The 16,097-nt window shown below is 43.5% G+C and overlaps 2 protein-coding genes across 2 annotated transcripts in view; one reads left to right on the top strand and one right to left on the bottom strand.

Moving 5' to 3' along the window:
- Positions 1-16,097, bottom strand: part of LOC144947438 (zinc-binding protein A33-like) — a 374,175-nt gene that overhangs the window by 181,747 nt on the left and 176,331 nt on the right.
- Positions 1-16,097, top strand: part of LOC144947489 (E3 ubiquitin-protein ligase TRIM11-like) — a 139,164-nt gene that overhangs the window by 8,826 nt on the left and 114,241 nt on the right. Inside the window, exons 4-5 of the mRNA XM_078876715.1 lie at positions 343-365; positions 1,502-1,605. Of these exons, the coding sequence (XP_078732841.1) occupies positions 343-365; positions 1,502-1,605 (127 nt within the window). The remainder of the gene's footprint in view (positions 1-342; positions 366-1,501; positions 1,606-16,097) is intronic.

The raw sequence follows: 16,097 nt of genomic DNA, 5'->3' as shown, positions 1-16,097 counted from the left end.
TGCTAAATTATGGACTCTGGTAACACCACGCTCTGGTTGTAATTCACGCTCGCAGTGGATCATTATTTTGAATGTTGGTTCACAATCACTGCAACTCGATGTCAAGTGCCACGGACGCCTCTTGCCATGACATCGGGTACCGAGTGACAACAGTTTTAGAGGCCACACCTTGCTGATGAGAATCATTGAGTCCTAATGCATCCATGGCTTTGTCTTGATTACAACCAACAACACTAGGCCACGCGAATGTCTGAGTGCAACCTCATCGCGTCTACCAATCACCGTGTGGTTAACGTGGCTGGAGGTGAACTGACTCACGCCCCCTGTGTCTGACTCCTGCAGGTTCACCTGAAAGAGACAAACCGGTATGGACTATGAACTTGCACAGATTAACACACGGGGTGACGCCTTGTGTGGAACATGGGCTGAGTAATGATGATGATGTGTGATGATGATGTGTGATAATGATGTGTGATGATGCTTCTCCTTGGTTCTTTCGGTAAAGTTACATAGAAGGGAAGTAATAAAATAATAAAAATAAAACATAATAAAATAATTCTCACGACGTATCGGCCACAACGCAAGCAGCCGTCCTCAGGTGAAACCAGGTCTGTCGAGGCGACAGCGTCTGAATGAAACGGCACACGTGCTTGGAGCATATATATCAGCTGGGTTGGAAGGGGAGGGGGAAAGGGGGCGCCTTGACAAAATAATTTGCATATCAAGAGAAATTTAGCATATTTATGGGAAATTCAGGTATGTGATTAGTACTACAGTACTTGTGTCCGTGCATTATGCAGGATTAGCAGCATCCAAGTGAGGGGATATGGGAAATGCAGGTATGTGATTAGTGCTTCTTTGCCCGTGCATGATGCAGGATTAGCAGCATCACAGGGAGATGATAGGGGTAGCATTAATAAAGGGAGGAAGTGTTAATAGTATGTAGCTGCAGTAACTAAAACCACCACGTAAACAACTAAAGTATAAACTACATAGTATCATCATTATACTAAATATACTCTACAATAAGCTGAGTTACTAACAGTAAGTAATACATTACAATTCTACACCGTACTATATACTGCCATAGACAAACCCAACATTAAATGATATACTGTATTGCTATAAACCACCTTATCCATTGTAATATTACACTATGTATTATTCTACCCACCCTAATGTATATCACACTGCTGTATATTCACTGTACAATTTCGATACCATATATTACTTTGTACATTGTAATAAGCATATACATTTTTAAACTATTTGTTATTATACACTACCGTGATGATGCTGTGTAAGACGGGGGTTGTGTGATGTTGTATGCTGTGATGCTGTGTGTGATAATGCCATGTGTGTTGATGGCGGGTGATGATGTTGTGTGTGATGATGTGTAGTATGAAACTGTGTATGCTGATGCTGTGTGTGATTATGCTGTGCGTGATGATGCTGTGTAAGACACGGGCTGTGTGTGTCACTGCTGGTTTTTGTCTCACAGGAGAGACGCTCAGAAGGAAGAGCCACCCTCATCTCCCAGCAAAAAAGACATCGCCACGATCAGCGCCCTGCATGGAGCTGTGGTCAACCTGCTGGCATTCATGTGTGAGTTCCATGTGTCTTATTCTGCGTGTAATTGTGTCTTGTGTGTATGTTGCGGAGCGGTGGCATAGTGGTTAACGTGCTACAATATGAACCTGGCAACACAAATTCGATTCCCGTTCACAGCCAACACCAGTGACAATTTTCTGAACCGGTCATGAGCCTCCCCTATGTCGACTCAGCCTCAAATGACTACCTGGTGTAGTGGGTTAAAACTGCCACTAGGGAGACAAAGGCGGCCTGATGTGGTATTGGCCACCCACCCCCTCATGTTCCATACTGGCCTTAAAGTGTCACTCGTTAATAACACTTGCCCCTACAGCCTGTTTGGGCTATACGGGGGGTCTTGTAATTGTGTCTATTTGTATACGTATGTGTAGATGAGCGAGGGTGAGTACGGATGTGCAATGATGATGGGATGCTCTGTGCACTGAGCTACAAACATGGTCACCTACACGTGACTCACGGCCATGGCTGTCATCAATGGTGAGTGGATTCAGAACCAATTCTGAGCCTCTCCCAGATGAACCCTTGGCTTAAACGAGTACCGGGTACGTGCTGTAAGCATCAGCACTGCGGACACAAAGGTGGCCTGCAGAATTCATATGGTGAAATGTATTTTATAACTACATCAATATAAATTTAAATAATGTTGTGGCTTGGCTCTCCAACACACCGGCGTGCTGTACTAGTGACGAATTGGCATGTTCTGTTTACGTGACAACCCTTACTAGTTGTCTGTGTCGGGTGGTGGCAGGTTTAACGACACATTTATATATTTACGCGATCTAACCCCAAAAAAACCTCTTATGGATTATATAAACTTAGGGTTGATTGGTAATGTCCAAGGATCATACATCCAGACTAAGACACGTTGAAGATTTTTAGGCTTCATGTCAACAGCCGGATACTCAGTCAAACTAAGGCATTTTTAGGATTCTTAGGTTCCCCAGTTAATGGCTGAGGCTCACAGAGCGAGACTAAGGCATAATCGTGGTCGACCTTGTCTATCACTACACTGCACGTGCAAACATCAACTTTATGACTGTAATGTATTCATTAGTCAATAATATATAGCACACACACGAGTTTATTTCACTATTACATAAGCTACATTGATATTACACGCGTGTATTATCCAGTAAGGATGCTGTTGGCCAAAGTAACAATTTTAGCAGATGAAACTACGAGTATAAGTCTTCTCTGTAATGGATGTCATCATCAGACTCGAGCCAGACTACATCACCGTAGTGATGCGCAGGATTCATTGTTAATGATGTAGGCTCATATCCATACTAAGGCAGCCTAAGGATTCTCATTATTCATTCATAATGCTTGAGGCTGCTATATCCCTACTAAAGCATCTTAAGGATTATTGGGGTTCAATGCTAATACCTGAGGCTCACAGAGCCAGACTGGGCTATCGCTGTGGCTGACCACATGTGTAGTGGTGATACGCGCTGGGATAGGGATCGCGTGCCAGCGCGTAGTGATTGGCTGTGTGCCGGTGACGCGCTTGAGAGGGAGTGATCGGGTGGCAGCGCGGCGTGATTGGTTGGGTAGTGGTAACACGCGCTGGGGAAAAGGGATCGTAGAAATAGCGCGTCGTGATTGGTTAACCAAGGAGCGATGCTCACGTCGAGGTCCGCATCCGCTCCGTCTCCCGTGAGCAGGGACTATATAAGGGGATGCACACAGGCGCACGGGGAGAGATGTAACCAGCGAAGACTGAAGACGGAGAGGGAGAGATAGGGCCTGCGGTACCTAGTCCCGCTGTCCTGTAGGGACCGGGACTCTGTGTAGCCAGAGGCGTAGTGCAGTGTGAGCATGCGGTGTGAGCATGCAGAGTGTGTAGCCAGGGACATAGGGTCTACACGAGCTAAGTGAAGAGTGTGTAGCCAGAGGCATAGGGTCTACACGAGCTAAGTGAAGTGTGTGTAGCCAGAGGCATAGTGTCTACACGAGCGAAGCGAAGTGTGTGTGTAGCCAGAGGCATAGTGTCTACACGAGCTAAGTGAAGTGTGTGTAGCCAGAGGCATAGTGTCTACACGAGCGAAGTGAAGTGTGTGTGTAGCCAGAGGCATAGAGTCTACACGAGTTAAGTGAAGTGCGTAGTCAGAAGAATAGAGACCACACGTTGTGTCGAGATCGTAGTCGGAAGAATAGAGACCACACGTTGTATCGTGACAAGTCAAGATTTAATAAAAAGTGTGTTACCCGTCAAGAAGTTTCCTGCCGTCATTTCCCATACTTCACTTGTATCACTGTGCAAACAGATACATTGCTCTTTGGTTCTTTCGGTAAAGTCACGTATAAAGAAAAATAATAAATTAAATAATAGCATAAGACGTTTCGATTGCAACACAAGCAATCATCATCAGGTATAATGAAATAGCGACATAAAATCTAACCAGAAAAAATTATAGACAGACATATAAGCAGACAGATATCACCAAGATACACAGAGCGGGCAACACAGGTACAGAGAGGGGTGATCGTCTCTGTGGGGTGGCCTTAAATAGACAGAGGGGGGCGGAGGCAGCGAGAGGGAGGGGTTAGAGACACAATTTACATGTCAATGATTACAAAAAGAAGTGAGCAGGCTTAGGGGGAGAAAGAAACACACTAAAATTAAATAACCTAGCAAAGTATCGAAATGTTATGTAAAACGACACAGAGAGTCGGTCAACACACAATTAACGCATAGCCTGGGGAAGTTCCAAGTTTACCTTTTTCTCTCTTTCTGAGTTTTTTATTCTCTCTCTCTGCCTGTTTATTTAGTGTAATTTTTTCTGTCTACACTCGTTTTTTGTCGTTCTTATGTTCTGCTCTCTCTGTGTGTCTCCGTTCCTCTTGTTTTTAGGTTTTGTCTTTCTTTGAAATTTTCACACTTAAATTCTAACTTAGCAATCTTTGAAATACGTAATCGACCAGGCTATGCGTTAATTGTGTGTTGACCGACGCTCTGTGTCGTTTTACATAACATTTCGATACTTTGCTAGGTTATTTAATTTTAGTGTGTTTCTTTCTCCCCCTAAGCCTGCTCACTTCTTTTTGTACTCATTGACATGTAAATTTTGTCTCTAACCCCTCCCTCTCGCTGCCTCCGCCCCCCTCTGTCTATTTAAGGCCACCCCACAGAGACGATCACCCCTCTCTGTACCTGTGTTGCCCGCTCTGTGTATCTTGGTGATATCTGTCTGCTTATATGTCTGTCTATAATTTTTCTGTTTAGATTTTATGTCGCTATTTCATTATACCTGATGATGATTGCTTGTGTTGCAATCGAAACGTCGTATGCTATTATTTAATTTATTATTTTTCTTTATACGTGACTTTACCGAAAGAACCAAAGAATAATGCCTGCAGTCACGAAAGCTCTAAAGTTAAGATAGATACATTGCTATTGCCCATGTATTGCAATACCTCTACGCTCACATACAGCACACACACGAGTGTAAAGGAGTATTACATGAGCTCTATTAACCCTACACGTGTGTATAATTGAGTGAGGATGCTGTTGCTATTCTGCGTGTGAGTGCTTTACACAGAGACAATATGGCTGATATTCTTAGAATTCAATATTAGTGCTTGAGGCAGCGTGATACAGACTCAGACAGTTAGGATTCTTAGGGTTCCGTGTTAAAGTCTGAAGCTCTCAGCATCAACGGCACTGAGTCTTTGACACACACAAGCTGTGGCTGATATTATTAGGATTCATTAAACTGTGTAATAAAAAAAATGTCCCTGGGTAGTAAGTGTTATTTTCTAATTGTGTATGCCTCAAAAGTACACAAAATGGCTATTATTCCCCACAAACTTTGCTTTTGTGACCAAGACAGTGATATTTTGAAATTTACAAATTTTCAATGGGAATTCCAGATAGATTGAGTGCTGAGTAGTAACTTGTAGTAACTTCTAGAACATTCAAGAACTTTCCAGTAATAAAAAAGTAGTATAAATACAGAACCCTTAAGCCCACCAGTTCAGTTTACAGTGGTACCTCGGTATGCGTCGTTAATTCGTTCCAGAAGGTAGGACTTATACCAAAAATGACGTATACCAAACGAATTTTTCCTATAAGAAATAAAGGAAAAGAAAATAATCCGTTCCAGAGTATAAGAAATTAATTTTAATATGGCATAATATACATTAATGGGGTTGTATAAAATAAGAATTAGACTTAACGTATTAAAAAAATGCATACATAAATTCAAATAAATGCACACACGAGTGTACATCACTACACTATCACACACACACACACGAGTGTACATCACTAAACTATCACACAAACACGAGTGTACATCACTACACCATCACAAACACACACACACACTAGTGTACATCACTACACTATCACACACACACACGCGAGTGAACATCACTACACTATCACACACACACACAGTGTACATCACTACACTATCACACACACACACACGAGTGTTCATCATTACACCATCACACACACGAGTGTACATCACTACAGTATCACACACCCACGAGTGTACATCACTACACCATCACACACATACACGAGTGTACATCACTACACTATCACATACACACACATGTGTACATCACTACACTATCACACACACACAAGAGTGTACATCAATACACTATCACACACACACGAGTGTACATCACTATCACACACACACACACGAGTGTACATCACTACACTATCACACACACACACGAGTGTACATCACTACACTATCACACACACACACGAGTGTACATCACTACACTATCACACACACACACGAGTGTACATCACTCCACTATCACACACCACACAAGAGTATACATCACTACACTATCACACACACGAGTGTACATCACTACACTATCACACACACACAGTGTACATCACTACACTATCACACACACACACACAGTGTACATCACTACACTATCACACACACACACGAGTGTACATCACTACACTATCACACACACACACACACGAGTGTACATCACTACACTATCACACACACACACACACGAGTGTACATCACTACACTATCACACACACACACGAGTGTACATCACCACACTATCACACACGAGTGTAGTTCACTACACTATCACACACACACACAGTGTACATCACTACACTATCACACACACACGAGTGTAGTTCACTACACTATCACACACACACACAGTGTACATCACTACACTATCACACACACACGAGTGTACATCACTACACTATCACACACACACACGAGTGTACATCACTACACAATCACACACACACGAGTGTACATCACTACACTATCACAAACACACACGAGTGTACATCACTACACTATCAGACACACAGAGTGTACATCACTACACTATCACACACACACACAGTGTACATCACTACACTATCACACACACACACAGTGTACATCACTACACTATCACACACACACACGAGTGTACATCACTACACTCACACACACACGAGTGTACATCACTACACTATCTCACACACACGAGTGGACATCACTACACTATCACACACACACGAGTGTACATCACTACACTATCACACACACGAGTGTACATCACTACACTATCACACACACGAGTGTACATCACTACACTATCACACACACGAGTGTACATCACTACACTCACACACACACAGTGTACATCACTACACTATCACACACACACACGAGTGTACATCACTACACCATCACACACACACACGAGTGTACATCACTACACCATCACACACACACGAGTGTACATCACTACACCATCACACACACACGAGTGTACATCACTACACTATCTCACACACACGAGTGTACATCACTACACTATCTCACACACACGAGTGTACATCACTACACCATCACACACACACGAGTGTACATCACTACACTATCACACACACACGAGTGTACATCACTACACCATCACACACACACACGAGTGTACATCACTACACCATCACACACACACGAGTGTACATCACTACACCATCACACACACACACACGAGTGTACATCACTACACTATCACACACACAAGAGTGTACATCACTACACTATCACACACACAGTGTACATCACTACACTATCACACACACACAGTGTACATCACTACACTATCACACACACACACGAGTGTACATCACTACACTCACACACACACACACACGAGTGTACATCACTACACTATCTCACACACACGAGTGTACATCACTACACTATCACACACACACACGAGTGTACATCACTACACCATCACACACACACGAGTGTACATCACTACACCATCACACACACACACACACACGAGTGTACATCACTACACTATCACACACACAAGAGTGTACATCACTACACTATCACACACACAGTGTACATCACTACACTATCACACACACAGTGTACATCACTACACTATCACACACACAGTGTACATCACTACACTATCACACACACACACGAGTGTACATCACTACACTCACACACACACACACACACGAGTGTACATCACTACACTATCTCACACACAGTGTACATCACTACACTATCACACACACACAGTGTACATCACTACACTATCACACACACACGAGTGTACATCACTACACTCATACACACACAGTGTACATCACTACACTATCACACACACACACACACACAGTGTACATCACTACACTATCACACACACACACGAGTGTACATCACTACACTATCACACACACACACGAGTGTACATCACTACACTATCACACACACACACGAGTGTACATCACTACACCATCACACACACACACACACAGTGTACATCACTACACTATCACACACACAAGAGTGTACATCACTACACTATCACACACACAGTGTACATCACTACACTATCACACACACACAGTGTACATCACTACACTATCACACACACACACGAGTGTACATCACTACACTCACACACACACACACACGAGTGTACATCACTACACTATCACACACACAGTGTACATCACTACACTATCACACACACACAGTGTACATCACTACACTATCACACACACACGAGTGTACATCACTACACTCATACACACACAGTGTACATCACTACACTATCACACACACACACACAGTGTACATCACTACACTATCACACACACACACGAGTGTACATCACTACACTATCACACACACACACGAGTGTACATCACTACACTATCACACACACACACGAGTGTACATCACTACACTATCACACACACACGAGTGTACATCACTACACTATCACACACACACGGTGTACATCACTACACTATCACACACACACACGAGTGTACATCACTACACTATCACACACACACACACACGGTGTACATCACTACACTATCACACACACACACGAGTGTACATCACTACACTATCACACACACACACGAGTGTACATCACTACACTATCACACACACACACGAGTGTACATCACTACACTATCACACACACACACACGGTGTACATCACTACACTATCACACACACACACACACGAGTGTACATCACTACACTATCACACACACACACGAGTGTACATCACTACACTATCACACACACACACGAGTGTACATCACTACACTATCACACACACACACACGGTGTACATCACTACACTATCACACACACACACACACGAGTGTACATCACTACACTATCACACACACACACGAGTGTACATCACTACACTCATACACACACAGTGTACATCACTACACTCACACACACACGAGTGTACATCACTACACTATCACACACACACGAGTGTACATCACTACACTCATACACACAGTGTACATCACTACACTCACACACACACGAGTGTACATCACTACACTATCACACACACACACGGTGTACATCACTACACTATCACACACACACACGGTGTACATCACTACACTATCACACACACACACACGAGTGTACATCACTACACTATCACACACACACACGAGTGTACATCACTACACTATCACACACACGAGTGTACATCACTACACTATCACACACACAAGAGTGTACATCACTACACTATCACACACACACGAGTGTACATCACTACACCATCACACACACAGTGTACATCACTACACTATCACACACACACGAGTGTACATTACTACACTATCTCACACACACACACACGAGTGTACATCACTGCACCATCACACACACACGAGTGTACATCACTACACTATCACACACACAGTGTACATCACTACACTATCACACACACACAGTGTACATCACTACACTCACACACACACAGTGTACATCACTAAACTATCACACACACACGAGTGTACATCACTACACTATCTCACACACACGAGTGTACATCACTACACTATCTCACACACACGAGTGTACATCACTACACTATCTCACACACACGAGTATACATCACTACACTCACACACACACACGAGTGTACATCACTACACTATCACACACACACACGAGTGTACATCACTACACTCACACACACACACGAGTGTACATCACTACACCATCACACACACACACACGAGTGTACATCACTACACTATCACACACACACGAGTGTACATCACTACACCATCACACACACACGAGTGTACATCACTACACCATCACACACACACGAGTGTACATCACTACACTATCACACACACACACACACGAGTGTACATCACTACACTATCACATACACCAGTGTACATCACTACACTATCACACACACGAGTGTACATCACTACACTATCACATACACGAGTGTACATCACTACACTATCACACACACACACACACGAGTGTACATCACTACACTATCACACACACACGAGTGTACATCACTACACTATTACACACACACACGAGTGTACATCACTGCACCATCACACACACACACACGAGTGTACATCACTACACACACACACACACGAGTGTACATCACTACACTATCACACACACGAGTGTACATCACTACACTATCACACACACACACGAGTGTACATCACTACACTATCACACACACGAGTGTACATCACTACACTATCACACACACAAGAGTGTACATCACTACACTATCACACACACACACGAGTGTACATCACTACACTATCACACACACAGTGTACATCACTACACTATCACACACACACAGTGTACATCACTACACTCACACACACACAGTGTACATCACTAAACTATCACACACACACGAGTGTACATCACTACACTATCTCACACACACGAGTGTACATCACTACACTATCTCACACACACGAGTGTACATCACTACACTATCACACACACACGAGTGTACATCACTACACTATCTCACACACACGAGTGTACATCACTACACTCACACACACACAGTGTACATCACTACACTATCACACACACACGAGTGTACATCACTACACTATCTCACACACACGAGTGGACATCACTACACTATCACACACACGAGTGTACATCACTACACTATCACACACACGAGTGTACATCACTACACTATCACACACACACGAGTATACATCACTACACTATCACACACACGAGTGTACATCACTACACTATCACACACACGAGTGTAAATCACTACACTCACACACACACAGTGTACATCACTACACTATCACACACACACACGAGTGTACATCACTACACCATCACACACACACACGAGTGTACATCACTACACCATCACACACACACGAGTGTACATCACTACACCATCACACACACACGAGTGTACATCACTACACTATCTCACACACACGAGTGTACATCACTACACTATCTCACACACACGAGTGTACATCACTACACCATCACACACACACGAGTGTACATCACTACACTATCACACACACACGAGTGTACATCACTACACCATCACACACACACACGAGTGTACATCACTACACCATCACACACACACACGAGTGTACATCACTACACCATCACACACACACACACGAGTGTACATCACTACACTATCACACACACACGAGTGTACATCACTACACTATCACACACACAAGAGTGTACATCACTACACTATCACACACACAGTGTACATCACTACACTATCACACACACACAGTGTACATCACTACACTATCACACACACACACGAGTGTACATCACTACACTCACACACACACACACACACGAGTGTACATCACTACACTATCTCACACACACGAGTGTACATCACTACACTATCACACACACACACGAGTGTACATCACTACACCATCACACACACACGAGTGTACATCACTACACCATCACACACACACACACACACACGAGTGTACATCACTACACTATCACACACACAAGAGTGTACATCACTACACTATCACACACACAGTGTACATCACTACACTATCACACACACACACGAGTGTACATCACTACACTCACACACACACACACACACGAGTGTACATCACTACACTATCTCACACACAGTGTACATCACTACACTATCACACACACACAGTGTACATCACTACACTATCACACACACACAGTGTACATCACTACACTCATACACACACAGTGTACATCACTACACTATCACACACACACACACACACAGTGTACATCACTACACTATCACACACACACACGAGTGTACATCACTACACTATCACACACACACACGAGTGTACATCACTACACTATCACACACACACACGAGTGTACATCACTACACCATCACACACACACAGTGTACATCACTACACTATCACACACACAAGAGTGTACATCACTACACTATCACACACACGAGTGTACATCACTACACTATCACACACACACACGAGTGTACATCACTACACTATCACACACACACACACGGTGTACATCACTACACTATCACACACACACACACACGAGTGTACATCACTACACTATCACACACACACACGAGTGTACATCACTACACTATCACACACACACACGAGTGTACATCACTACACTATCACACACACACACACGGTGTACATCACTACACTATCACACACACACACACACGAGTGTACATCACTACACTATCACACACACACACGAGTGTACATCACTACACTCATACACACACAGTGTACATCACTACACTCACACACACACGAGTGTACATCACTACACTATCACACACACACGAGTGTACATCACTACACTCATACACACAGTGTACATCACTACACTCACACACACACGAGTGTACATCACTACACTATCACACACACACACGGTGTACATCACTACACTATCACACACACACACGGTGTACATCACTACACTATCACACACACACACACGAGTGTACATCACTACACTATCACACACACACACGAGTGTACATCACTACACTATCACACACACGAGTGTACATCACTACACTATCACACACACAAGAGTGTACATCACTACACTATCACACACACACGAGTGTACATCACTACACCATCACACACACAGTGTACATCACTACACTATCACACACACACGAGTGTACATTACTACACTATCTCACACACACACACACGAGTGTACATCACTGCACCATCACACACACACGAGTGTACATCACTACACTATCACACACACAGTGTACATCACTACACTATCACACACACACAGTGTACATCACTACACTCACACACACACAGTGTACATCACTAAACTATCACACACACACGAGTGTACATCACTACACTATCTCACACACACGAGTGTACATCACTACACTATCACACACACACACACGAGTGTACATCACTACACTATCTCACACACACGAGTGTACATCACTACACTATCTCACACACACGAGTGTACATCACTACACTATCTCACACACACGAGTATACATCACTACACTATCTCACACACACGAGTGTACATCACTACACTATCTCACACACACGAGTGTACATCACTACACTATCACACACACACACACAGTGTACATCACTACACTATCTCACACACACGAGTGTACATCACTACACTATCTCACACACACGAGTGTACATCACTACACTATCTCACACACACGAGTATACATCACTACACTCACACACACACACGAGTGTACATCACTACACTATCACACACACACACGAGTGTACATCACTACACTCACACACACACACGAGTGTACATCACTACACCATCACACACACACACACGAGTGTACATCACTACACTATCACACACACACGAGTGTACATCACTACACCATCACACACACACGAGTGTACATCACTACACCATCACACACACACGAGTGTACATCACTACACTATCACACACACACACACACGAGTGTACATCACTACACTATCACATACACCAGTGTACATCACTACACTATCACACACACGAGTGTACATCACTACACTATCACATACACGAGTGTACATCACTACACTATCACACACACACACACACGAGTGTACATCACTACACTATCACACACACACGAGTGTACATCACTACACTATTACACACACACACGAGTGTACATCACTGCACCATCACACACACACACACGAGTGTACATCACTACACACACACACACACGAGTGTACATCACTACACTATCACACACACGAGTGTACATCACTACACTATCACACACACACACGAGTGTACATCACTACACTATCACACACACGAGTGTACATCACTACACTATCACACACACAAGAGTGTACATCACTACACTATCACACACACACACGAGTGTACATCACTACACTATCACACACACAGTGTACATCACTACACTATCACACACACACAGTGTACATCACTACACTCACACACACACAGTGTACATCACTAAACTATCACACACACACGAGTGTACATCACTACACTATCTCACACACACGAGTGTACATCACTACACTATCTCACACACACGAGTGTACATCACTACACTATCACACACACACGAGTGTACATCACTACACTATCTCACACACACGAGTGTACATCACTACACTCACACACACACAGTGTACATCACTACACTATCACACACACACGAGTGTACATCACTACACTATCTCACACACACGAGTGGACATCACTACACTATCACACACACGAGTGTACATCACTACACTATCACACACACGAGTGTACATCACTACACTATCACACACACACGAGTATACATCACTACACTATCACACACACGAGTGTACATCACTACACTATCACACACACGAGTGTAAATCACTACACTCACACACACACAGTGTACATCACTACACTATCACACACACACACGAGTGTACATCACTACACCATCACACACACACACGAGTGTACATCACTACACCATCACACACACACGAGTGTACATCACTACACCATCACACACACACGAGTGTACATCACTACACTATCTCACACACACGAGTGTACATCACTACACTATCTCACACACACGAGTGTACATCACTACACCATCACACACACACGAGTGTACATCACTACACTATCACACACACACGAGTGTACATCACTACACCATCACACACACACACGAGTGTACATCACTACACCATCACACACACACACGAGTGTACATCACTACACCATCACACACACACACACGAGTGTACATCACTACACTATCACACACACACGAGTGTACATCACTACACTATCACACACACAAGAGTGTACATCACTACACTATCACACACACAGTGTACATCACTACACTATCACACACACACAGTGTACATCACTACACTATCACACACACACACGAGTGTACATCACTACACTCACACACACACACACACACGAGTGTACATCACTACACTATCTCACACACACGAGTGTACATCACTACACTATCACACACACACACGAGTGTACATCACTACACCATCACACACACACGAGTGTACATCACTACACCATCACACACACACACACACACACGAGTGTACATCACTACACTATCACACACACAAGAGTGTACATCACTACACTATCACACACACAGTGTACATCACTACACTATCACACACACACACGAGTGTACATCACTACACTCACACACACACACACACACGAGTGTACATCACTACACTATCTCACACACAGTGTACATCACTACACTATCACACACACACAGTGTACATCACTACACTATCACACACACACAGTGTACATCACTACACTCATACACACACAGTGTACATCACTACACTATCACACACACACACACAGTGTACATCACTACACTATCACACACACACACGAGTGTACATCACTACACTATCACACACACACACGAGTGTACATCACTACACTATCACACACACACACGAGTGTACATCACTACACCATCACACACACACAGTGTACATCACTACACTATCACACACACAAGAGTGTACATCACTACACTATCACACACAC

Source organism: Lampetra fluviatilis, chromosome 45 (assembly GCF_964198595.1).
Source record: "Lampetra fluviatilis chromosome 45, kcLamFluv1.1, whole genome shotgun sequence".
Classification (NCBI taxonomy): Eukaryota; Metazoa; Chordata; class Hyperoartia; order Petromyzontiformes; family Petromyzontidae; genus Lampetra; species Lampetra fluviatilis.
Note: the sequence above shows the minus strand (reverse complement) of the source record. Positions and strands in the feature narration are given on the sequence as shown.